This window comes from Aedes aegypti, chromosome 2 (genome assembly GCF_002204515.2).
Source record: "Aedes aegypti strain LVP_AGWG chromosome 2, AaegL5.0 Primary Assembly, whole genome shotgun sequence".
Lineage (NCBI taxonomy): Eukaryota > Metazoa > Arthropoda > Insecta > Diptera > Culicidae > Aedes > Aedes aegypti.
In genome coordinates, this window is record NC_035108.1 from 367560171 (window position 1) to 367587228 (window position 27058).

The 27058-nt window shown below is 38.8% G+C and overlaps 2 protein-coding genes across 7 annotated transcripts in view; both read left to right on the forward strand.

Moving 5' to 3' along the window:
• The window catches only part of LOC5575182 (leupaxin), a 225779-nt gene that overhangs the window by 35060 nt on the left and 163661 nt on the right, over nucleotides 1-27058 (forward strand). The gene's annotated exons all lie outside the window — the stretch shown is intronic.
• LOC23687579 (ubiquitin carboxyl-terminal hydrolase 7) lies at nucleotides 1956-26052 on the forward strand. 6 transcript variants are annotated; one of them, XM_021846569.1, is made up of 5 exons: nucleotides 1956-2284; nucleotides 2347-2549; nucleotides 7510-7812; nucleotides 8165-9752; nucleotides 22640-26052. In XM_021846569.1, the coding sequence occupies exons 4-5, from the start codon at nucleotides 8172-8174 to the stop codon at nucleotides 24374-24376; spliced, it is 3318 nt and encodes a 1105-aa protein (XP_021702261.1). In that variant the 5' UTR covers nucleotides 1956-2284; nucleotides 2347-2549; nucleotides 7510-7812; nucleotides 8165-8171; the 3' UTR covers nucleotides 24377-26052. The 6 variants fall into 6 exon arrangements, with proteins under 6 accessions (XP_021702261.1, XP_021702260.1, XP_021702257.1 ...); XM_021846568.1 differs by having other exon boundaries at nucleotides 1956-2247; nucleotides 2304-2549; XM_021846565.1 differs by having other exon boundaries at nucleotides 1956-2549; nucleotides 7507-7812.

Sequence of the window (27058 nt, forward strand, 5' to 3'; positions counted from 1 at the left end):
AAAAGTAGGCCGTTATGTTTACCAACTTCTCAATGAAAAATTGATTGATTCGAAAGAAATATTTTTCATGAATTCCTTGACATTTATCGGACAAAATCCCTGGGAAAAAATGCATACGGAAATCGCTGAAATAATTACTGTAGTATTAGCTGGTGTGAAACCTTAAGGTGGAGATCCATCGAAGCCAAACCTCAAATCGATTAAGTTTTCAGCTTAAACCGCTGTCTGGTTCTCTAGATTTGTGCTCTTGAAAATTTGAGGTTTGGCTTTGATGCATCTTCACCTTAAATGAACTTACGAAAAAGTCATTAAAATTTTACTTGGGAAATTACTTAGCAAATTATTTTGAAGAACTGCAGCAGTAGTTCTTGCAAAACACATTTTCTTGAATAATCTATGGAGGAAATTATGGATTAATTCCTGTAAATGAAGTAAAAGTACTAGTCAAAAAATATTTGGTGAAAACCTTGAGAAAGTCTCTTGGAAAACTTTCCTAATGAAAATTACAGGAATTGATCACTCCGGTCTAGGATTTCCTGGAGAAAATTCTGTAGAAATTTCAGGGTGACTTGGTGGTGGAATTTCTGCACGGATCTCTGGAGGAGTCCCTAAAAGTATTTCAGAAGATATCTCTGAAGAAATGACTAACATAATTCCGGAAGATTTTCCTGCAAAGTAATCGCGTAATAGTCTCTGAAACAAATAGAAATTGCAGTAGAATTTACTGCATTCCAAAAAAACTACTGTTAAACCTGCTATCAGCCCTGTCTTTGTTACTAAGCTAGGGGATAACTGTAAATTTGTCTCATATAATCTAAAACTTTAATATTTTTTCAATACAATTAGAAGTTAATAGTTTCTTTAATCAGTACGTGCATAAAGCATATATTAATAAAAAAATCATTCTAACAGTTAAACATTATCATACTAAAATGGTAATATTTTTAAGAGCCTTTCGGGGCAAAGCAGTTTTTTCTAACATTGTAAGAGTTTTTAACTCTGACTTCTGACATGTCTATTGTTTCATTGCTTCGTCAGCTTTATGGTTGCATGCTATTTCTGATAGAATTTCAAGAATTTATGCGATTTTAGAGGGGTGCTCATTCCACCCTATTGGCGAAACTTCCCCAACTACCCGTACTACTTTTATACAATCCTGTCACACCATTCAAAAAAAAATCATAACGCTGAAAATGACCATTTTCGACACCCACCCCTTGCACAGCTTTTTGTACGAATATTCTAAAATTTTTATATGGAATGGTACACAAATTCAATTTGTTCTACCTTACCCTCCCTTGTCACACTTTTTGTATGAGTCCTCCGAAAATTTTGTAAGGCTTGTCACGCTCGGCCCCCCTTGCAGCGTGATTTGTTCATGACCCCTATGATCTGTAACAATTTATGGACACCCACTTCAGCGATATGAAAATTACTCGCATAACTTATGATCTCGCCCTTAAAGCCATTGGTAACCATGTGTGTAGCTCGTTATTTCTGAGTATTTGAATGGATTTACACGTTATTTAACAACTCTATGGTGAATAAAGGATCATTCTCTACCTGCCAGTGGTGTTGGCTTGGATGCTGATTCATTCATTTACTCAGAAACAACGAGCTACACAGGTGGTTACCAATGGCTTTTAGGGCGTTATCTCAGATTATGCGAGAATTGTGTGAAAACGCTGTGGATGGGTGGTAGCAATTATCAGGGGACCTGCCTGTATTTCATCGCATTCGTAAAAAGTTACTGTCAAACACTTCGCTTCGCGTATTCGTATGTCATCGCAAAATTTCGGCAGTGATGAGAGTGTGAATGACGCGTGCACCCTTCTCCATTCATGAGCACAAAGTGAATAAATTGCACAACGGTTCGCATGTGTGTGTGTTTTTATCGGTCAGCCGCCTTCAGAAAGTGAAAATAAAAATAAGAAAATACCAACATCACATCGCATTTCGCTACTCACCGTGGCGCGTGAGCCGTGAGCAAAAAGTTGACCGTAAATTTCGCCTTTGTGTCAATCGACCGAGTTCGATATTCGGTTTTTGTCTTGCTGAGTGCGACTATCCTGCAGAAAAGAGCCAAAAGTGACCAATATTTTATTCGCGATTGTCCATCGGAGTCACGATATATTTTCGATGTATTCAACAACTTCGCCAGGATAGAAGAGAGAGATCAAAAGGAAACACGTCTCACTCTTTGGGCGAGCAAAAAAGTACATTGGAAAATTTCCGAAAACGATACCAGTAATATTCGACCCCGCAAAGTGAGACGCAGTGAAAAGTAATTAAATTGTCCGTAGGGAATGCAAAAATTGCCGTATATCGGATCGATTTTCTCGATAGTGATCATGCAGAACTACGACGACCCAACCAGGAAGGATATTGCATAATAATTGAAAACTAGAAGGAGAAGTTTGGTTGGCAAAACAAGCGACAAAGAAAGTCTCATCCGACGGCCAAGGAAACGCGAATCAGCGAAAAAAGGCGAGAAAAAAGTGGATTAAGTTTTCTTTTTCTTCGACTCCCACAAAAGTGGACAAGGTGAGGTGAGGAATCTTTTATATCGAATCATCATACAGTGACTCGAACTCATGGGCATACAGGGCACTACATACATGGGCACTGTTCACACTGGCACATATCAAGCGTGTGTTTCGATTAGGTCGAATGTAACATCAAGACGAACAATTAAAAAAGGCCTCAAGTATAAAATGTTAACAAATCGGGTTTCTGCTGATTTTAGTGTATAAGAGCCTATTCTTACTGAAACATACAATAGTCATTAGAAAATGTGCAAGAAAGTTATATTTCAAATTATATTTTTCTAAAAGGCCCTATCTCATTTTCCGCTAAGTAGCATATTCATCGCAAATGCGGCCTGCAATAACACGAAGAGAGCAACGATGAAGAGAATTCGATGAAAAAAATAAACAATGATGAATGGATTTACATGTGCTACGATGAACAGAAGATCCTCATCTATCTCCAGTGGTGATAGTTTTTATCTTTGTCCATTAATTTACTTGGAAACAATGAGCTACACACTCGATTACCGATGGCTTTTAGAGCAAGATCACAAGTTATGCGAGATACTTTTTTATCAACTTGATGTGAACAGTGCCCAGTACGAATATGAGCTTGAGTCGCTATATTCTGAGTTCTGGTGAGTCCGAGCGGAATGAAACGTGAGGTCGGTGTCAGCGGAGGCGGCGAGGAAACAAACAAGAAGATGACGGATACTGAGGGAGAGCGAGAGCCCTAAAACCGAGAGAGAGTGGCGAAAATCTGCCGTCTAATTGTGTCTCATCTTCACCTCATTTCATTCCGGTGCACCAACTCACTTATCACCGATAATGTTTTGTATCAGTCTTCACGGAGAACCGAAACAACTCATATATAAGATAAAAAGTACTCAAAATGAAGTACATTTCCAACACTACTGTTTTGGATATTATTTTATTCTGACTTTCAAGTACTTTTAACTTAAACTTGAGGTACATTTGAAACTACTTATTTTTGAGTTGTTTGATAGATGTTGTTTCTGAAACCGTTCAATTTTTATTTTGTTTGGTTTCGCATTCTGAGAAAGTATCCAAACGCAAGTATTGATACAGTACTGAGTTTTGGATGAAAATTTTATTTGTGCGTTATAGTAAGTTTGGTCGTCGGTTGAATGCAGGTGCGATCCGGGTACGTAATTTTTTTAACTATTTTATCAATTAAATTCCCATTATAACCACTTAATCATCGATATTCAACAGATGGGTCAAAACCGAGACTGCCACCCTGGCACGCAAGGATCATTTAGGGATCAGTATGGAGTGATCATTGGTAAGTTTGTTATTTCATTTTATCTACGCCACGATATATTTAACCTCAATTTTTCCCTGCATTACAGCCTCCGAACGATGGACGTAAGGAAGGAATGTCCTGCCGGTAGACCCTAAACAACGGAAGCACACGGAGTACCTGGAGCAGATTCGCACAACTGTGCATTTAATCAAGACTGTTGGACATATTTTTTTGTACAGTTTTATTTAAGAGCAAATAAACTGTAGTTTGTCAGTGTTGTATATATGTGTAGGGAACAATTTACAACATAAAGAAATCACCTATTTAATTATTTTAAAAAATCAGCTTCTGCACAACTCTCGCTATTGGGTACTTTTAATCCAAAATACAGTTTTTGTAAAACAGTTAAAATCACTCAATTCAATGTATTAGTGGAATGACTCATAATTAGGTACTTTACAAACAACTCAATTTTGAATCATTCCACTTAGCTGTCAAGATGAGTGAAAAAGACTTAAATTTAAGTTGTTTCGGTTCTCCGTGTTCTTCGTGTTTGTTTCTTCGTTCGTGTGCGGTTATCGCATCTCATTGCGATGAGTTGATTGGCTCATCGGGTCTCGCAATTTGGTTGCGTTGGAATGTTCACTTCTCACAGAAGATCACTGTTGCCAGTTGGAATTGAGTTGTTGAGTTAGGAAATGTTTGCAGTGTTTTTGTGATCAAGCTAGCATATTTTTTTTAAGTATAACACAATTTGATGGCGCTTCAATATTTTAATTTTGAATGACATTTTAATTAACATAATGACCCTAAATAAAATTTGCTGAGGAGTGATTCAAAAGTGATTTCCAATTTCAATCCAGTATGCCCCAGTAAACATTTGACAGTAGCAAAGCTCTTCGATTCAATTATAACACACTTATGATGGAGCTGACCACCATTATTGCGCAAATTAATGAATTGACCAACATGAACATGATAATCATAAAACAAAATATAGGGTGTCCCAGAAAGTATGGGCATGACTTTGCCATACTGCCATTCAGAGACTAGTGCAGATAAAAATCTGATTTTCTTATATGTCATTCTTGCACTTATCAAGATCAGATTTAGAATTTTGAACGATATTTTTCGCTTCCTGCTTTTTGATGGTTGCACATTTCTAGAAGCTTTTTTTTATAAGTTTTGCACAAATCGCGTTATTTTTTTTAGCGATTTTGTTGTACGAAATTTGTGCTAGGTCAAAATTAACGTACAATAAAAATCTGAAAAAATCTATCAATCATTGCCGATACGATTGATGATCAGACTGTCACTTACTCTAATGGAAATCACAACCCTTCTTTCTTCTTCTTCTTCTTTCTGGCGTTACGTCCCCACTGGGACAGAGCCTGCTTCTCAGCTTAGTGTTCTTATGAGCACTTCCACAGTTATTAACTGAGAGCTAACTATGCCAATGACCATGTTTGCATGCGTATATCGTGTGGCAGGTACGATGATACTTTATGCCCTGGGAAGTCGAGAAAATTTCCAACCCGAAAAGATCCTCGACCGGTGGGATTCGAACCCACGACCCTCAGCTTGGTCTTGCTGAATGGCTGCGCGTTTACCGCTACGGCTATCTAGGCCCCTAAGTATGTGAAATTCGAATAGAAACTAAAAATCGGATTTCAGCTGTGGTTGATTTATGAAAGGATCAAAACCAAGGAATACTGAGAAATTGGAATATAAAAAATGTGGTGAATAATATTCAAATCGAATTTTCTCAGAGTCAACGATCTGAGGTTTGGTCCTTTTGGATAAGCCATTTTACGAAGCTGGTCAAATGACAGGAGACCTGGGATTAAAGTTTACCTTTTCAATCATCGTCATCAGTTTTCGCGATGATGATGGTTGATCACTGTGCGCATTTCTTTTCATACAGGCGAAAACTTGATTGGAGAATAATTTTTAAAATGTTTCTGATCACAAAAGTGCTTTTTCATGTGAAAAATAGGTAACAAAGTGGTAAGGTAAATTATTATTTTGGACACGCTAAGTATATGTCTGGAAACGGCGATCGATTAACTGCCTTAGATGCTATTATTATTTTACGTTATGTTACTTATATCTATGCTTAATGTATCATTGTAATTTGAGTTTCTGGAGAAAAAAAACCTACAAACTGTAGCATTAGCTGCCAAAATAGCGTTTTGAGCGGCCTGTCTGTTATACATTTCGGACATCAAATATACATTTTGGACACCCTCATGTGAATATAACTTGGACAGGGGCGTTATCTCAATATCTATTAAATGGTTTCTTAAAAAGACGGTTCTATCATAATGTTCTAAGTGTTTACATGTGACTCATGCATTTTTTCGCCTATTGGATGTGCATATTAGTGATAATCAATAATTTCAATAAATGCAAGCAAATATAATCAATTTTTTGAATCTCTGTTTTGCCATTTTCTCCATGTCCCCGTTTGGTAAGCTTTGTTAAAAATCACGCTAAACTTTATCAAAAAAAAATCCCAGGTCTCCTGTCAATAGGGTCCTCAAATTTTTAATGAAATCTCGTTTTAATTTAATAAGACGAAAGAGCATGTTCTTAAAACCAATTTAGCAGTTTTTCCTGTTGAACCTTGACACTTTAGATCATGTTTGACATTCACTGAGTCGGCAAAAACGTCACAGGGGCTCATCTTTTTAACACTGGTGTTGTTCCTATTTGACATCTCGGAAGGCACACGAAAAAAAAAAACAAAATACACCTAAAACATGAGTTTAAACCAAGGAATGTGACAAAATCTCAAAAATCAGAAAAAAAAAAATGTTTTTTAGCCGTAAATTAACGAAAAGCATTAAAAAATTGTGTAAACATGTGTTTCTGGCCTAAACATAACCGTTCGGTACTAAAATTGGGACAGGGATTTAGGACCCTATTGACGCCGTGGCGACGATCAGCTGTTCCGAAACGTCTTGTAAAATGGCTTATTGTTACGCAAACTTTTTACTTTTCCGCGTTAAGTCTTTAAGTCTGGTTTGCTACTAAAAAACAATCGCTAAAGAAATTTCTCGTTGATTCCTTGCAGAAATTGTCTACAGCGACTCCCATTTGAACTGTCGTTTCTTTTCAACTGCGTACTGCGATCAGAAAAAAGTGCATTGTTGAGCGATATCTTCCAGAAATTTCCCATGCATCAAGATAGCAGCGAATCAGGCTTTTGCATACTGCGATTCCTAGCAGGAATTTCCCATGCATCAAGATAGGCCAAGAAATTACTTGTCAGCAGCGAATCTGGCTTTAAGGTTCTGGACTTAGGTTGGTGGATTTTCAATTTTACTCACATTTGACAGCCGCCCTCCACCCTTGGTTCTGCATTGTTACTGAAAATATTGAAAAACATTTTAAATTAGAGCATTTTAAAACTGAGAAATTGGCAGCATTGCAATCAATAGTGCCTCACATCTCTGTCAAATGAGCAACATGTGAGATGAATGTGAGAAGTGAACAAAACTGATTTCCACCAAATGAGAGAGCGAGAGACCATTAATTTGCTCTGGATGGATGGCAGCCAGCCAACTTCGTCCAAATCCATCGCAGAGTGAGTTTCATAGCCGCGACTGACGACAGACCAGGTGTAAAAGTTGTTCGCATTTTTCCATTAATTTGTGTAATTTTTCTCGTTGTGCCCCCAATATTTGGGAATATTTTCGCGCCTGCCAGCAGCGGATGGTATCTCGGAACGTGTGAATATTCCGGTTGGTGGATCGCAAATCGGAAGCATATTATTTCGCACATCGAAAGGCGCAGAACAACACGTCCTCCCAACATCTCATCCGAAGGAGCCAAAGAGCAAAGTAGGCTTCCATTTTGCTCTGTCGTCGCGTTTTCTGACAGCTAGGGGAACGTCATAAGTTTTTGTGCATCCCCCGAAGAAGGAGGAACGAAAAAATAGTGCTACCGGACGGAAGACGGACCATATTAAGGACTCGAGCTGGGATTTCTTCCAACTGCGGACGGGGGCTTAAAGTACGTATTTCCTGATTGTCCTGAAGTCGGTCGCCGTCGGGTTAAAGGGGGGAAATCCTTCCGATTATCGGCTAGCATTTGCCATCGTTTTTTTTCTGAAAGTTTCTTTTTCTTTTCTCCCCTTTTTTCCTTCCATCGTTTCTCTCTGCGTGTCTCTGTGTTGAAATTGAAAAAAAACTCAATAATTCCTTTTTCCTCGTGTGGATCGCGCCTGTCGAAATAACGAAAATAACCTGAAATTGTGTGTATCGCGAACGCAAAAAAAATAAATACACGCGCCGCACACCAACAAAAACAACAACAAAAAATGTCGAACGATGACGGAACCGAAACGATGTAAATACACTTCCAGCGCCGCTATGGATTACGACAAAACCGTCGAAGCAATGGACACGCAAGACGACAACGAGGTAGATCCGCCGACTGTGCAGAAGAATCCACCGGTCGGATACAATCCGGCCAACGGAGGCGGAGGAGGAGGAGGAACTGGAACCGGTCCGGAGCAGATGAGCATGGACGACCAGGACAATCTGGACGATGAAGTGCGTCCGGAAGCGACGTTTAGTTTTAAGGTTGAGAACCTGAGCAGATTCAACGACTCGATCCTGTCGCCTCCCTACTATGTGCGAAATCTGCCCTGGAAGATCATGGCCATGAAGCGAAACAACGAAGGAACGACACCGGCCAGCAAAGGCCTTGGCTTCTTCCTTCAGTGCAACGGAGAAAGCGACAGCTCCAACTGGAGTTGCTTTGCATCGGCCGAATTGCGATTGCTCTCCGTCCTTCCTGGGCGGGATCCATTCGTCCGGAAGATCCGGCACACATTCAGTCGAATCGAAAACGATTGGGGCTTCTCGTTCTTCATGAACTGGATGGATATCCTCAACCCGGAAAACGGCTACATCCAGAACGACGCCATTACCTTGGAAGTGCACGTCACAGCCGAGCCTCCTCGTGGCATCTTCTGGGACTCGAAAAAACACACCGGCTACGTAGGACTCAAGAACCAAGGAGCAACCTGCTACATGAACTCGTTGCTCCAAACCCTCTATTTCACAAACCAACTCAGAAAAGCGGTCTACAAAATGCCCACGGAAGCCGACGACGATTGCAAATCCGTTGCCCTAGCTCTCCAGCGCGTTTTCCATGACCTGCAAACCCAGAGCAAACCCGTCGGAACAAAAAAGCTCACCAAAAGCTTCGGCTGGGATGCGCTCGATTCGTTCATGCAGCATGACGTCCAAGAGTTCCTCCGTGTGCTCCTCGACAAGCTGGAAAACAAAATGAAGGGAACGAGTCTCGAGGGAACAATCCCGAAACTGTTCGAAGGTAAAATGATCTCCTACATCAAGTGTCAAAACGTGGATTACACCAGCCGACGAACGGAGACCTTCTACGACATCCAGCTGAACATCAAGGGAAAGAAGAACATAAACGAGTCCTTCAAAGACTACATCGCGACCGAGATCCTGGACGACGACAACAAGTACGACGCGGGCGAACACGGCCTCCAGAAAGCCGAGAAGGGAATCCTGTTCAGCAAATTCCCCCCGGTCTTGCATCTGCACCTGATGCGGTTCCAGTACGATCCCATCACGGACAGTTCGGTAAAGTTCAACGATCGGTTCGAATTCGACGAGAAGATCAACCTCGACCCGTTCCTGGAGAAGCCGGAAGACACCCCGGCCACGTACATCCTGCACGCCGTGTTGGTCCATTCCGGGGACAACCACGGCGGGCACTACGTGGTGTACATCAACCCGAAGAACGACGGCAAGTGGTGCAAGTTTGACGACGATGTTGTGTCGCGTTGCGCCCGGAACGAAGCGATTGAGCAGAACTACGGAGGGCACGATAACGACCTGAACATCCGGCACAGCAGCAATGCGTACATGTTGGTGTACGTGCGGGAATCGGTCATCCACGAGGTGCTGGAAGAGGTGAGTAGCGTTTAGTTTCAGTTGGGGAAGGACAATGCTGGTACCGAAGAAGGGTTTTTATTATATAATTCTTTACCTACTCTATACACTCAGTTTAGATTCTCTCGTTCGTAAATTTTTTGACGAAATTAAAACAGCAGAACGATTTTGGTAAGTTCGGCAATGATTTTTACTGAGGTTCAATTATGAAACTCTCAAATTTCCTAGGAAAAGGTAAACAATGGATTTTTGCTGAACTTCTCCTATTCCAATTTTGTTGAAATTATGCCATAGTCAGTAATCTAAGTTAAGTGTGTAGGATTTGTGTTGGGATTTGTTACTTTGAAATTGCGAACTGTAAAGTCAACATGGCTGCTTAAACGAATGACGGGCTATTTAGCCTTAATGTGATTATAAGACGAAGCCAAACTTTTGCTCAAAGATCTAGAGAACCTGTCAACCCTTTGCATTTAAAATTTGATCGATTGATTCTAAAGTTTAGCTCAGAGTGCTGTTTGGTCCTCGAAACTAGTCTAGTGCTCTTGTCTTCGAGGATTGACTGTTTTATTATCATCCTAACTGAGAGATTTCTTTTTGAAAGAAGCCTTTCTAGTATTCGTATATCGTATGGCGAGTACGATCATACTCCAGGCAATAATCTGCCGGGAATCGAACCCAGATACTTTCAGCATGGCTTTGGTTTGTTGCCGCGGACTTTACTTAAGCTTAGTAAGGCCCAACCATCAAATCAAATCGATTGGTTATCACCAACGAGTAGCCAAGCTTGGACGTAGGGGAAAGTGGGGCATTTTGGCCACCTTAAGGAAAAGTCGATAAAAGTGCTGAAAATAATATGAATTTTCCGAATGTGTGCATGGTTTCCAACAATTTTTAGATGATTACACTAGATCCGCATGATTTCCTTTGTCTTATAAAGTTCACGTATGAATGATTGATTTTTCAAAATTTGTCATTTTTCGAGTCGATTTTTTACTAATGGGGTAATATGAGCACCCCATTTTTGATTGCAAAATAATCTCAAATAGTCTAAAAATTCAATTATGCTGTCACTTGAAAGTTATTAGTATTTATAAACACTCCGTGCAAGAAGACATATTTTTTTAAGAACATTCTAACAGTCTATCACGTAGTCAATGAGAACGGACGCAGCTTGGATCTTTGCTTCGTCAGTACCCAGGATGAAGCACCCTTTATTTCGGTGGCCCCATGCCCACTAGTTAAGGATGTCCCTCATCATCCTCCATTGATTATTTCCGTCGAAAGAACCCTCCTCGTCAATTGCGTCGATCGTCCAGCAACTGTATCTTATGATTTCCAGAACGCCGACCACCATAGTATTGCGGAAGTGTTGAGTAGCATTGACTGGGACAATGTTTTGGATCGTAACGATGTTGATACTGCTGCTTTAACCTTTTCACATGTCTTGGCATACGTTATTGACAGGCACGTCCCAAAAAGAGTGCTTCAAGTTTCGCGACTTCCTTGGCAGACTGCAGAACTGCGAAAAATGAAGTCAATTAAAAGAGCAGCTCTCCGCAAGTATACCAAATTTCGAACGCCCTCTCTAAGATGCCATTACGTGAGGCTGAACCACGAATATCAACGCTTAAGTCGTCAATGTTTCTTGCGATACCAACGTGAAATCGAACGTAAATTCAAATTGAAGCCAAAATCTTTCTGGAAATACGTTAACGAGCAGCGGAAGACGTACGGGCTGCCATCTTCAATGGAATTGAATGGTAGAACGGGTTCATCTACTCATGAAATTTGCCAGCTATTCACAGAAAAGTTTTCTATGGTTTTTAGCAGCGAGACTTTAAGCAGCCATGAAGTTTCACTTGCAGCCAGAAATGTTCCTTTGAACGACCAAGCATTAGGTGCAATCGAAATAGACGATGGAATGATCTCAGAAGCAGCAAAGCAACTGAAAGCGTCCAACAATCCTGGACCTGATGGAGTACCGTCTGTACTCATAAAGAAACACATCGGCGGCTTGCTGAGCCCCCTTCTTTTTTTATTTCGTTCGTCACTTTCTAGCGGCATATTTCCTTCTAACTGGAAGATTGCACACATGTTTCCGGTGCACAAAAAAGGAAGCAAGCGCAACGTTGACAATTACAGAGGGATTACGTCGCTATGTGCCGTGTCGAAGCTTTTCGAACTCGTTATCATGAAACCTCTTCTGTCGCACTGCAAGCAACATCTTTGTCCTGATCAACACGGGTTTACTGCCGGTCGTTCCACCGCCACCAATTTGCTCTGTTTGACATCGTTTATAACCGACAGCATGGTAGAACTATCACAAACGGATGTTATTTACACCGATCTGTCCGCCGCATTTGACAAGCTGAACCATACTATTGCGATCGCTAAGCTTGAAAGGCTCGGCGTCTGTGGCAGTCTCTCTAGTTGGTTCAAAACTTATTTAACCGGTCGCCTGTTGAAGGTGGCGATAGGAGACTGCAGATCTGGCAGCTTTTATGCTACGTCTGGCATACCCCAAGGTAGTCACCTGGGGCCATTGATCTTCTTAATCTATTTTAATGACGTTCATTCGGCCATCAGAAGTCCTCGGCTATCATATGCCGATGATCTCAAAATGTTTCTTAGGATCCACTCTATTGCCGACTATGGGTTTTTGCAACAACAGCTTGATCACTTTGCCGATTGGTGTTTCCTGAACCGTATGGTACAGCTAATGCTCGATAACTGGGTGCTATTTAACTGGGTGCTATTTAACTGGGCTGCTTTTTAACTGGGTGTTCGCTAACTGGGCTGTAGCCCAGTTAAAAAACAGTTAAACGTCAAAAACTTTCACCATCCCGTAACTGACGAGGGGCGTGCAAATGCAAAATAAGGTTTCGGCATTATTTAAAACCGAACGACGCCAACCAAAACTTTGCATCTAAGTCCCCCTCTATTTTTATTTGAATGTGTGTGTGCGTTGGAATGGCAGTCCAGTTATCGAGCACTGCTCGCTAACTGGAAGGTTCTCTCAACCCAGTTATCGAGCATAAGCTGTAGTTAACCCAAAGAAGTGTTCCATTATAACGTTTACAAGGAAAAGACAGCCGATAATATTTGACTACTGCCTGCTGGGAACTACAATCGATCGTGTGAACCAAGTAAAGGATCTCGGGGTGATTCTGGATTCAAAGCTGACATTCAAGCCGCATGTTTCGTACATTGTCGACAAGGCATCCAGAACATTGGGATTCATCTTCAGGATTGCAAAGAACTTCACAGACGTCTACTGCTTAAAGTCCCTATATTGCTCGCTCGTGCGTTCCACTTTGGAATACTGTTCTGCGGTTTGGAGCCCCGCTTACGACAACGGCTCCGAAAGGATTGAGTCCGTACAACACCGCTTTCTTCGGTTTGCACTTCGGAAACTGCCATGGAGAAACCCGTTCCAACTGCCAAGCTACGAGAGTCGATGCCAGCTGATTGATCTAGAGCTACTTCGCACCAGAAGGGACGTCTGCAGAGCTCTTACGGTTGCAGACACGCTACAAGGACGGATAGATTGTGCCTTCATCCTGGAAAAAATTGATTTACACGCCCAGTCACGATCACTCCGGAACAATGTTATGCTACGCTTGCCATTACGAAGAACTAACTACGGAATGCATGGGGCGATCATCGGTATCCAGCGCGTCTTCAACAGGATTGCCCTACTATTTGACTTCCACCTCACCCGTGAATCGCTTCGTCGAAGATTTTCGGAGTTTTTTGCTGGTAGAAGCGGATAACGACAACGATTATATGTTAAATGTTTTTTTTTTTAATTGCCTGACAAAGTTTATGATTATGTTTGAGACTGTGACCAAGATTATGTTCGTGATTGAGTTTTTTTTTTAATTTGTATTGCTGTCCTTAGTTTTAACAATATCATTGGGGCTACGAAGCCTGTTGATAAATTTAATAAATAAATAAATAAATAAAGTCAAACCTCATAATTCTGAAATGATGAAATTTAAAAGATCTATTCGGGGTAATATGGGCAGTTTTTTCGTACATCATTTATTTATTTTTCTTTGAGTTTTAAACACTGACTTATAACATGCCTATTGCTTCATTTCATCATAAGCTTTGGGGTCGCATATTATTTCAGATGAAATTTCAAGAATTTATGCAGTTTTCAAGGGGTGCTCATTCCACCCCATTGGCCAAACCGCCCCGACTACCGCTATGTTTGGTTCTCCCTATTTACTCTTAAAAACTGATGGTTTGGCTTGGATTCATCTTCCCCTTATAAACTTAAGGTTTATAAATTTATCAATTCCAATTGTTAAGTGATGCAATTTGATGTTCCTAATCATATTTTTTTTTCAAAGAATGATGTTAAAATAAAAAAGTCGCGTTGTAACAACAATCCACTATCCAAGTATTTATTTTTTAAAGAATTAAAATTATTCGTAGACAACCCACAATAGAATAGTACATGATACGGCTGTTCAATGTCATGAATATCACGTGACTTTGACAATTGAATATTGCCAATATCATCGTTCCACGTGGAAAAAGTCATCGGAAAATGTTTTTCCCGGTGACCTTTTCCGAATCACTATTGCTTGGCAATATTTGCTAATAAAACATTTCGCGTGGAAGGGTGCTATAAGCATTTGAATTTATACAAAATTTTGACATTTAACAGCACTGGTACAGGGTGCGTAAACATTGAAACATTAGCTGTGATGGTAAATCCACTAAAATGGCTTTGGTGAGTGATTTTGACGGATAGCGCCGACAATTTTTGTCGCATAGTAGCGCGGTTGTTGCACCATGCCCAGATTCATTTCCCGAGCGCGTGCACGGAAAGAAATAACAATTGTGATTAAATAAAAACAGTAGCGGAAAATCAACTGATGATCATTGTCGTTCTACTATTATCAAACGTTTTAATAAAAATAAAATGCTTTTAGAAGTGCGCAGCAATGGTAAATCGGTCTGATGTATTCTGCGCAGTTCATATGTATTTTCCACACGTTCTCCTATAATTGTTTTTAATCCACTTCGATACCGTCAATCCGCCCCCAAACTGGATGGCGTACACTCAGCTTAACGCAATTTATAATTAAGTATTGAGTTGTATATTTTAGTATATATTAGTTATGGTGCTAGAGGACATCTTGAAAATCCACTGAGATTCTTTCAGAAACCCTTCTGAAATTATTATATGTAGTTATTTCTTTGATCGCTCTGATTTTTCCAATAACCTCCTTGGGACTTCCTATTGGACTATCCCAGAAACCCATCTTGGGGTATTATGGAAATCCTTTCAGGATTCTGCTGTAAAATTATGGAATTCTGCCGAAAATGATTTAATGATTGCTTTCCAGTGTAATGGAATCCATTTTAAAAATCTGGGTTCGGGGATTCTCACAAAATTTCTCGGGATTTCTTCTGGAAATCCAATCGAAATTGTTATTTATATTCTGATATATTCCTCGTAATCCTTCAGTATTTCTTCCGTGAAACTCTTTGAAAGTTCTTCGAAAATCCCTTTGAGATTCTTTCCGAAAAATGTCTTAGATTGTATCTATTATTCTGGAATACTCTCGGAAAGACGCCTGAGACTATAATTAAAAAAAAATCTATTATTTCACTTCACTTTCTTCCGTGCAAATTCTTGGGATTCTTTCGGAAATTCCTCTGGAATTCTTTTGTAAATCCCATTGGAATTCTCCCAGAAATCCCTGTGGAATACTTCCGAAATTCCTGCTTAGAAGCTTCCAGATGACGGGGATTTTTTTTTAAATCTATATTTATGGAAATCATCCGAAAATTCCTCTGTAATTGTTTGGAAATCCTCCTTATATTCTTACAGAAATCCTTCTTATATTCTTATAGATTTATTGCTATTGATTTTATTGTTTCTGCCTGAGATAATTTTGTATATCCAGAATTTTTCCGGAAATTCCTTCGTGATTCTTTAGAATTATTTTCTAAGATTTTTTGAGAAAAATAAACTGTGATTCTTCTGGAAATTCATAAGGAAGTGTCTTTGATTTTTTTCGTGATTTATCAGTGATTTTCCTTGGAAATTTTCTTAAATCCTTGACAGAATTTTCTGAAAATCCCTCTTGAATTCAAATGGAAATCCTCCAAGAAATCTACCGGACAGCCACTGGGACTTAAAAAAAATACCTATGAGATTCTTTGATTACTGATTTCTTTCTCTGAGCATCTTTTGAAAAAAACATTTAAATGGTTCTGGAAATTCCATTTGAAATTATTCCGTAAATCTTTCTGGAGCTCTTCTGGACATCGTAATTATTCTGGAAAATATTCATGAAATCGTCTGGATGTCTGTGACTTTTCTTTGAATCTTCAGGGATTCTTGCGAAATAACTTCTGGGATTCTTTCGGATATCACTGTAAAAAACATTCAAAATCCATTCGAAATTCTCCTGAGATTGTTTCAGAAATTTACGAGAATCCTTAAAATAATTCCTTTAGAAATCTCCCTGATAATATTTTAGTGATTTCTCTGTGGTTCTTCTGTAAATCGACCTGGGATTCTTCCGGAAATCCTCCTTTAATTCCAAAGCGATTGCCAGAAGAATTTTCAGAAGGATATTTTTAAGAATCCTGTATATTTTTCCCTAAGAATCTCAATATAATTAAACAAAATACCAGAACAATTTAGGATTGAATCCCACAAAAACCTCCGGTGGAATTCTTGAATGCTTATCATTCAAGCAGAATTCCAGTCGTATTTCCGGATGAATTTCGGCAGGTTTTATGGAAGAATCCCAGCAGAATTTCTTGAAAAATTCCAGTAAAATTTCTGGAAGAATCTTTGAAAGATGTTTTGAAGTCCTCCAGCAGGATAACAGAAAGAAATCTGGGGGTATTTTAGAAGAATTTCCGAAACAATCCTAGAGAGATAGTCGAAAGAATAACAGTTTTCTTGAAAAATTCAGGATGCTCCCAGATTCTAGAGGTAATTCGGGAAGAGTTTCTGCAAGAATTCTTAACAGAAGGATTTGAAGGATCCTCAGAAAGATTTTCGAAAGAATCCCAGAAGAGTTCCCGAAAGAATGCTAGAAAGATATCTGGAAGATTTCCTACAGGATTTTTGGAAGAGTCCCAGACAAATTTCAAGAATATGGACGTAAAAATCTCAGTGGCATTTCTAGAATAATTTCGGAAAGATTTTCGGAAGCATCCTCGAAAGTATTCTAAAGGGATTCCGAAAGCATCTCAGGTGATTTCCGGAAGAATACCAGAGGTATTCTCATAATAATCCCAGAAGTATTTCCGGAAAAAGGCCAGAGTTATTTTCGGAGGAATTCTCGACGAATTTGTAGTAGAGTCGTAGTACATTTTTTGGCAAAATCCTCTAAAAATATCCAGAAGAATTGCATCAGGATTTTTGTTAGAATCTTCCATTGAATTTCCGAAAGAATCTTCGAGAATTTCGATTCGAATTTAATTTCCAGGATTTCAAAAGTAATCCTTAAGGTGAAGATGAATCGAAGCCAAACTTCAAATTTTCAAGAGCACGGATCTGGAGAACCAAACATCCGTTTAAGCTGAAAACCTAATCGATTGGTCACTAGCTGGTGGTGACCAATCGATTAGGTTTTCAGCTCAATCGGGTGTTTGGTTCTTCAGATCCGTGCTCTTGAAAATTTGAAGTTTGGCTTCGATTTATCTTCACCTTAAGGAGATAAAAGCAAACTCACATACAGATTTATGCAAATATTCCAATAAGATGTCCAGAAGAATCACAAAGGATATCCGAATGAATCTCAGATATAGTACCGGAATGCTAACGATTTTTTTTTAGATGAGTCCAAAAGCGATATCTGGAAGTATTCTGTGATTTCCAGAAGAACTTAGAGAAAAATCAGAAATAATCTCTAGATTTCCAGAACAATCCCAGAGAGGTTTTGAAGGATTCATAAATGATTTAAGGAAGAATCCCAGGAGGGAAATTCCAAAGAATTCTGGAGAAATTTCTGGACCAATGTCTTTTTTATATGCTGTATCAATATTTACAAGTAATTATAATAAATAAGTATTTATAGAACAGTAACAATTTTAATTCATCGCCATAATTGAACGACAATTTTAATTAGAATGTGCATCCACCACATCATCCCTCTCAGAAGGATTGTTATTCTCAATATTTTTTTTTGCAGTGATTCAGAATTGTAATCACATACTAGTTTAATTGTATGTGGTGTTATTCAATATTTAAAATAAGATTCGTTAAGCCGAACATGTTGATCCTTCGACATGAACCAACGAGCATTGCTTGAAATAATGAGATTTTTTCGATTACTTTGATTACTGATTTGGGGTCATGCACAAATTACGTCACGCTTCAAGGGGGGGGGGGGAGGTGGTCAAGCCAAGCGTAACAATTCATAGAAAATTTTCGAAGGACTCATACAAAAAACGTGACAAAGGGGGGGAGGGGGCCGAAAAAGTCGAAATTTAGCGTGACATCATTTGTGTACCATCCCTTTCTTTTTCTGAGAATCTTCTAAAGGTTACTTTCAATGTTACTTTCAAATGGTTCCGAAAATTCCGTTTGAAATTATTCCGTGAATCTTTCTGCAGTTCATCTGGACATCGGAATTATTCTGGAAAATATTCATGAAAACATCTGGATGTCTGTGAATTTCCTTGAAATCTTTCTGGGATTCTGGCGAAATAACTTCTGGGATTCTTTTGAATATCACTGTCATTTGGATTTAGAATTCTCATGGGATTATTTCAGATATTAACGAAAATCCTTCATACAGAAGTGATGCTTCTGTAAATCGCCTTGGAATTCTTTTGGAAATCCTTCTATATTCCCAAAGCTTTTCTCAGAAAATTTTTCAGAAGGATATTTTTAAGAATCTCAATGGAATTTCTGAAAAATACCAGAACGATTTACGGTTGAATCTCACGAAAACTTCCGATAGAATTCTCGAATGATATCCGGAAGAATGACAGTCGTATTTTTGGATGAATCTTAGCAGGTTTTACAGCACAATCCCAGCAAAATTTATTGAAAAATTTAGAATAGAAAGATATCCGAAAAAAATCTCCAACAGGATTTTTGGAAGAGTGCCAGAAGTATTTCAAAGATATTGGCGTAAAAATCTCAGTGGAATTTCTTGAAGAATTTCCGAAAGCATCTCAGGTCATTTCCGGAAGAATACCAGAGGCATTCTCATAAGAATACCAGAAGTATTTCCGGAAAAAAATCTAGAGTTATTTTCGGAGGAATTCTCGAAGAATTTCTAGTAGAGTCGTTTATTTTCGATAAAATCCTCTTTAAATATCCAAATGAATTGCATCAGGATGTTTGGTAAAATCTTCCATAGTATTTCGAAAACAATTTTCAAGAATTTCAAAGAATTTAATTTCCTGGATTTCAAAAGTCATCCTTAAGATAGACGCGATAGACGAGATAGACGCAAAATCACATACAGAGTTCTGCAAAAAAATCCAAAAAGATGTCCAGAAGAATCGCAATGGGATATCCGAAAGAATCTCAGAAGTAATACCGGAATGGTAACGTTTTTTTTTTGGATGAATCCCAAAGCGATATCTGGAAAAAAAATTCAGAAATAATCTCAAGATTTTCAGAACAATCCCAGCGAGGATTCATGAGTGATTTAAGGAAGAATCCCGGGAGATGCTCCCAAAGAATTCTAGAGTAATTTCTGGAACAATGTTTTTTTTCATATGATTTATATATAAAAATACTTTGATTCAAATATATTTCTTGTGTAGCATTAAGTTTCACTGCAGACACAGCTCGTAACATCAATAATAAATTTAATTTATAAATCTTTTAAGCACATCCAAATTAAATAAGGGTTTATTCACAAATTTCATAACGCCAAAAATGATCATTTTCGACACCCATCAACCCCCTCGTAACACTTTTTGTATGAATATTTTATAAATTTTGTATGATCCGTAACATCACGAGGATACCCACCCACCCCTTTTAGAGTTATGAAATTTGTGAATGAGCCCTAACAGTTCAAAGAGTAAAATACCATTCTCATGAGTTTTTGAGGATCATATGGTCGGTGTTTAGACATACCAGACTAGATGAATTTTGGAGCTCTAAGGATATATAAAGAACTCCATCAATTTTAAATCTTCCATGTTATTTTGATACAAATGTATCATCAAATAGATAAGTTCCATTATTACAGTAAATATCTATAATATTTTGATGTTTCACATGTTTGGGGTACATTTTTCTTACTCGATTGAAAAAAAAAAAAACACTTGGTTCAGAACACCGACCATATCTATGTTTGCTATTTGATATTTAAATACTTGAATTGTGCTGTATCAATATTTACAGGTAATTATAATAAATAAGTATGTATAGAACAATAACAATTTTAATTTATCCCCATAATTGAACGACAATATTAATTAGAATGAGCCTCCACCACATCATCCCTCTCAGGAGAATTTTGATTCCCAATATTTTTTTTTTGCGGTGGTTCAGAATTGAAAATATCAAAAGTCTATTGTAATCACGTCCTTTTTGTTCAATTGCATATGGTGTTATTCGATATTTAAAATAAGATTCGTTAAGCCGAACATGTTGATCCTTCCACAAGAACCAACAACGAGCATTGCTTATATTAAGAAATTTTATCGTAATGCACAACCAGCCTAAACGTTCTTCCCCTTTTGTTTATGTGCTAATTGAAATTTCAAATTATTTTAATTAAATTAGTTGTGTTGTCTACTATTGTACACGACAACATGTTTCAAAATAAGTGGAGCTGCTTTTAAAACAAACTTTAACATCGATCAACCAAACCATAGAATATCCAATAGCGGAAAAATAATAATAACAACCGATCATTGCAAATCGAGCCGAACTGGCGATCTTTCCGTGCGCACGCGCTTTCTGCAGAGCTGTCAAACAGACTTTTGTGCCTTCTCTCTTTCGCTCTCCTTCAACTCCACAACTCAGCACGATCCACCTCGGGGTGGATTGGTGAGCTGTCTGGTTGTTGCAGATGAACACTTATCGTGTAGCGCGACATCATCATTGACACTAAGCTTGCAACTCACCAGACAAACGATAGGTGTAATCAACAACTGCCCTAGAATAACTTTGACATTAAATAAATTTTATCAACCGATCGACTTGATTAGACAAGTTTTGGAAACATCAATTCAGTACAGTTTTAATCATGAATAACTTTACATTAAAACAACGCGCTAAAATAGTGACGCTTTAAATTCAAAGTAGTCTTGCACTCAAGTTTCATATCTTTGTTATATCGTGGTCAACAGGCACCAGATAGCTGCATTAGTAAACAAAAATTCCACATTTGAGGAACAGACAATCTCTTCGAGATTCATGAAACGCCATTCCATGACCAAATAGTAACTGTTTGGGCCGCGCCAAAAACAACATAAGGCCACTTTTCAAACAGTACAAAACAGTCGATGGAAATCGATGTCTTTGGCTGTTGGCTCATTATGTCTGTCCGCTAATTCGTGAAAAAGGGTTTGGCGGTTACAGTAGACGGCGCTCCAAGCCTACCTGCGAATCAAATTGTTCAGTTTCTATAACGGAAATTCCATGGACATCTGATGTCAAAAAGAAACTCCCCCTGACTTAATTTTTGGAGCTATTTGAAAAGCAAAGTATATGGCAGAAAATCTTGGACCATTGACGAATTCAAGGCAATTCCAACTGTCAAAGTCATCGCAAAACCCCCCAAAATCTCAAAAAAGTAATGAAAAGGCAGCAAAAGGAGCTCATTTTGCTTTGACCATAAATGCAGCCACTTGATTGTTGTTGTTTTCTTGAAATACCTAGTCCAAATAAATTGCAAAGCTTCAGATTACATAAAAATACCTGAAATATCGAAATTGATTAATTTTTCACAAAGTTATTAAATTTAAAAGAAGGCGTATCCTTGTAAAGACAACTCTCTGTAACTTGATGTTGAAGGGACTATCAAGAAAAAACAATAATCAGTGTAGCTGCGGTTCAAGAGACCATGGAATATGCTCCTGTTTACAAACATTTTTGCAGAAATTTTCAGTTTAGCACTCTAATATCGAATTTGACCCGATTATGTATGTATCCCATTGCCAGAGAGGCTCCTAAAATGTTACCGGAATCATTTCTAAAAATACGTAATGTGTTTTCGTGGGAATATGTAGAGATTTTTTTACGTAAATATTATAAAGAGTTTTTGGCAGTAAAGGGTGTTATAACCGTTACACTCGAATTACCAAGGAAGGATTATTGAATGCTGAAGGGATCCATCGAGTTCAAAAGATAAACGAGATATAGAACGCAAAATCAATGCACCTTCGGCTTAGAGATAGCCATAAAGAAAAGACTTTCAAAATGTACCGCCTCACGATAGTATTTCGATGGCTGTCATTAACTGCTTCCCACGAAAACATTGTAAATAAACTATCCATGACAGCCTACCATGCAGTTCGATCACATTGCATGTAGTGCAATCTTTTGCCGAGGATAAGTTCGGTTGCTCATTCATAACATGTCTCGCGCACCCGAGCATCGTATTAGAAACATAAATCTGCTGTCGAGCCTATCGTGTTCTGTATTTCGCGCAATGTCACGGTTAGATTTTTTCACACTTTTTCTAATCCTAAAAACGGTTGCTTTGCATTAACTAGACAATGCAGTCACATGACGAACATAGTGTTGAAAATAATCATATTGTCAATGCTTTTCAAATCATACTACTCAAATTTACTTTCATAACCACATTTGTGTACAATGTTTGCAATCTTCAATCCCCACTGATCACAATTTCTGATAAACAACTACACCCTTCTTCGGTACATCAACAAATACGGGTTTTCAAAAGTGCACTAATTATTATCGTATTACCTACCCGTACCTCTAGGTCAAGTGTAGCGATATTCCGGAAGAGCTGCAGGAGCGCTTGGACGAACAGCGGCGCATTCAGCAATGTCGTCGAACGGAGCGCACCGAAGCCACCAGTTACATGAACATCAATGTCCTACTGGAAGACTACATGGAAATCTATCAGAAATCGGACCTATTCGATCCGGCAACGGCCACGTACCGAAGCTTCAAGGTACGCAAAACGACCACCATCGCGGAACTGGCCACACTGTTTTCGAAGACTTTCAAGGTCGACCCGGAGAAGATGCGCATGTGGACCGTGTCGAAGAACGATTTGAGGATACACAAGTTTACGCTGATTGACCAGAATGCCAACGAGCCCTGCAGTAAGCATGCCTATCAGGATCCGAAAAATTCGTGGACCATTTTCCTGGAGATGGCTTCACCGGATTCCGACCAATTGCACCCGATCGAGGAGAATGATCTGTTGATATTCTTCAAATCGTACGACCCGATTGAAAAGCGGTTAAACTACTGTGGACATGGGTTCTTCAAAGCGAAACAGTTCCTTTCGGATCAGCACTTCCAGGAGGAATGTGTTAGAAGGGCGCACTTCGAACCCGGTACGGAAATCCAGCTGTACGAAGTAACGGACATCAACAAGGCCACGAAAATTAGGGATGCATATGTAATCGATGCAGCATTGTCGCGGGCAATTAACGGTTCGATCATCATAATCGAGAAGGTGAATCCCGGGGTGGAACACCTGGAGTTCCCGACGTGCGAAGAATATCTGAAGGATCTGTACTGTCGGATCGAGGTAGTGTTTGTAGATACGCTGAACCCGAACGATACCGGATTTACGCTGGACTTGTCTTCGGAATCGAACTACGATCAAATAGCCAAGGCCTGTGGCCGAAGAATCAATGTTAATCCGTATGAAATTCAATTTTTTAAGTGTAAAAATTTTAGTGATATTCCGGGACAGCCTCTTCCGTACACCTACACAGGAACGTTAAAGGACATCCTTAACTATACGAAGGCAAAAACTGTTAGGAAGTTGTTCTATCAGAAGCTTTCAATTAGTATTAACGAATTGGAAAACAAGAAACAGTTCCGCTGTTTATATCTGATGCCCAACTTGAAGGAAGAAAAGGAGTTAATATTGTATCCAAACAAGAACGGCACGGTACAGAGTCTCTTAGCAGAGGCAGCCAAGGTTATCGAGTTCAGTGAAAATAGTACGAAGATTTTAAGAATATCGGAACTATCCAAAAACCGACTAGCGCCAGGACCGTCCAAGGACACCCCGCTGGATCAGCTGCACGATTACACAGACAACACGTTTGTGCAGCGATCCACAATTAGTAATCAGAAAATATACCGCATCGAGGAGGTGGCCGAAGATGAAATCAACCTGGCGGACAACGAGATGCTCGTACCAGTACTGCATTTCACCAAGGATATTGGTAGCATTTTTGGAATTCCCTTCTTCATCCGAACAGTACATCAGGAGACGTTCGCTGCGCTCAAGGAACGCATAAAGAAGAAGCTGAACGTGTCCGACAAGGAGTGGGAAAAGTACAAGCTAGCCATCATCACCGAACACGTGGACTACATCGACGACGAAACGATCGAGATCAACTTGGAAATGTTCAAACCTGATCCAGGCGATCTCAATTCGCGGACCTACCTTGGGCTGGAACACATCAACAAAAATACCAAGCGAAGCAGGTTCAACTACATGGAGAAGGCGATCAAAATCTACAATTAGAACCCCATAGAAATCAAATTTTCTGGCTTTGTGTAACACAATCACTGATGACGCGCTGCTAGTTTTCGTTTATGTGGCAAAAAATAAAAGAAAAAGGTGAAAAAGTTCGACATGAAGAAAATCTATAAAACATCTGTGTATTACCCCAGTGGTTTCGATCAGTTTAGATCAAGCGAGTGCGCTGATCGATGTTAAGAACATGCATAGCAATGGCCGCTACACGTAGAGGTAGCAGTGCTGAATAAAACAGATTTGCCACACTAAACTGTCAGAAAAGCAAAACCTAATAGTAAACAAAATCAACAAGTTGAAAAGTGAATGATGGATGCTGTTATTAATTTTTTTATTACCGTTTTTTATATCGACAAGTTTAAAGCCAACACCCCCCGCAAAAAGAAAGCTTACAAAACAAGATTTGAGGAATTTAAGGTGAAGTGCATGGTACATAGTTATTATTACAATTTATAATTATGAACGATTCTAGGGAGCAATCCAGGAGTCCCTCGAACATCCTGCGAACACGCGGCAAATTGTATGAATATTATTTTTATTCTGAGGAAAAATAGCTTTTATGCATGATCATTACACGTATTGTATGATATTTCCGGGAAAACCAATGTCCATTTAAACATTCTATGACAAATTATCATTGAGGTGATTGCATTCAAGAAATACAGATTTGACGCAGTAAAGAACAGTTTAATCAATAATTTGCCAAATCTTGTATTGTATGACCTACTTCGAAACACGTTTTCCAGGAAGTTTTCTTCGAGAAATGTCATACAGCTATGTACAACGCAACCCTCTTCAATCATGAATGATGACGCTTGTTTTCACCTTACCTAATTTCGTCTCCCAAGCCAGGCTAATTGTAGAATTATAATGAGCCTCTTACTTGTTCTAACAAAAAATATATTAAAAAACTTTCACTCTTCAGTCGAGCGCCCGAAAGAGCAAGAGAGATAGCCTAGAAAACCCATTATCACCTGCTGGAAGTGTGAGAAAAGAGAGAATCATGGGAAATTCTTTTAAACACTCACAGTGGAATCATATTAAGGCAAATCGATTATTTATATTTAAATTAAAGAAAAGGAAATGAATGAAAAAGTTAAACAATTAAGACTATAGTTATAAAAAACTAAATGCAAAGCAGAACAAGAAAAACACACACACATTAAGCTCCCGGCTAGCAAATCCAAGGATGGAATTATAAATCACTTGAAATTCTCGCTGAATAAAAAGGAACAAAAAAAAAAAGAATAGAATCACTGACTGTGGAAGAAAGCCTGTTAACCTAAAATTATTAAACAAATAGACAAAAGCAAACAAAACTTATGCGCTGGATTGTGCCGGAAGTAGAGCCGTTTTAGATTTGGTTTTTGCTAACCAATCAAAGCCCCCAATCCCCTTTCATCCCCACACGCAACACACACGTACACAAATCCACACCTACATACATACACATATTCAAAGAGAAATGTTTTTGTTTTAAAACTCAGAGGAATGAAAACGGCAACAGCAGCGAATCACTTCTTTTCTCTGCCTCTCGAAGGGATAACGAAATCGTAGGGAAATGAAGTCACACACACACTTGTTGTTGGTCTTGGAAAGATCCGGATATCTTGACGAACAACAGAACGCGCCAATTGAGTTGGCGAAAACGCGGAGCGAAAAAATGAGAATTGAAACGAGAACAATAGAAGCAAACATGATCGAGTGGGCGATAGAAGCTGTGTTGATGAGTACGAGCAGGTAGAGAGCTAGTAGAGGTCGGAAGGAGTGCTGTAATTGTAATAAAAACAAGTAAAATTATAAAACCATAAAAAAATAATAAAAAATGTTCTAAAAATATAAACTTGAGTGTGTTCTTACTGTTGCATCATGGAGGGTTGCATTGAATTAATTTGCTGATGGATGGACGGCGAAAGACAAAGAATCGTATAATATCGTACACAAATTACGTAACGCTGGATGGAGGTCAATACAAATACCTACGTAAATAATAGAATTAACATAAAACGCGTTACGTAAAGAGAGGGAGGAGACAACAATTTGTGAATTTAATACGTTACTTAATTTATGCAACATTCTTAAGGCAAACAGGCATACATGTAAACGGGATAAAAACGATGTGCTGCACACGTAACTTCCAATAATAGTTTTAAGAAAATTTATTAATCAAAATTATATTAGCTTCTTTAAAAATATTAGAATTGTGATACATATTTATGTTATACGCTCTTCATCATATCTATGGCGAAATTGCTTTATCATCGAAGGCATCTATGATAAAGCAATCGACTGTGCAGTAGCAAGGAAACATTATTTTGTTTGAATTTTAGGGATGATCAAGAATAACCCGTTTTCCGGATACCTATTTTTTCATTGAAAGTTAAATACTGGAACTGAAAATTGTGGTTTCGAAAATTTCAAGAGTCCAAACGAAGGGTAATGCATGCCGCGGTTGCTAGGGAAAAAAAATTCTAATGCCGTTTTCGTTTTTAGGAACTGGGTCGGTGATCAACAACAAACAAACGTCGAGCAAATTATAGTTCGGTCGAACCTGAATCGGGTTGGGGTTGAAACTGTGATTCAGGACGGGTTGCGCCAGTTCCAACCTAGGTTCAAAAACGAATTCGACTTAAGTGTTTGACGTTTCGTATCGTGAAATTTATACGCGTC

Coding starts and splice junctions, on each gene's coding strand:
- LOC23687579 (XM_021846565.1), top strand. CDS start 8,172: ATGGATTACGACAAAACCGTCGAAGCAATGGACACGCAAGACGACAAC. Junction 9,753..22,639: donor TCCACGAGGTGCTGGAAGAG/GTGAGTAGCGTT, acceptor CCGTACCTCTAG/GTCAAGTGTAGCGATATTCC.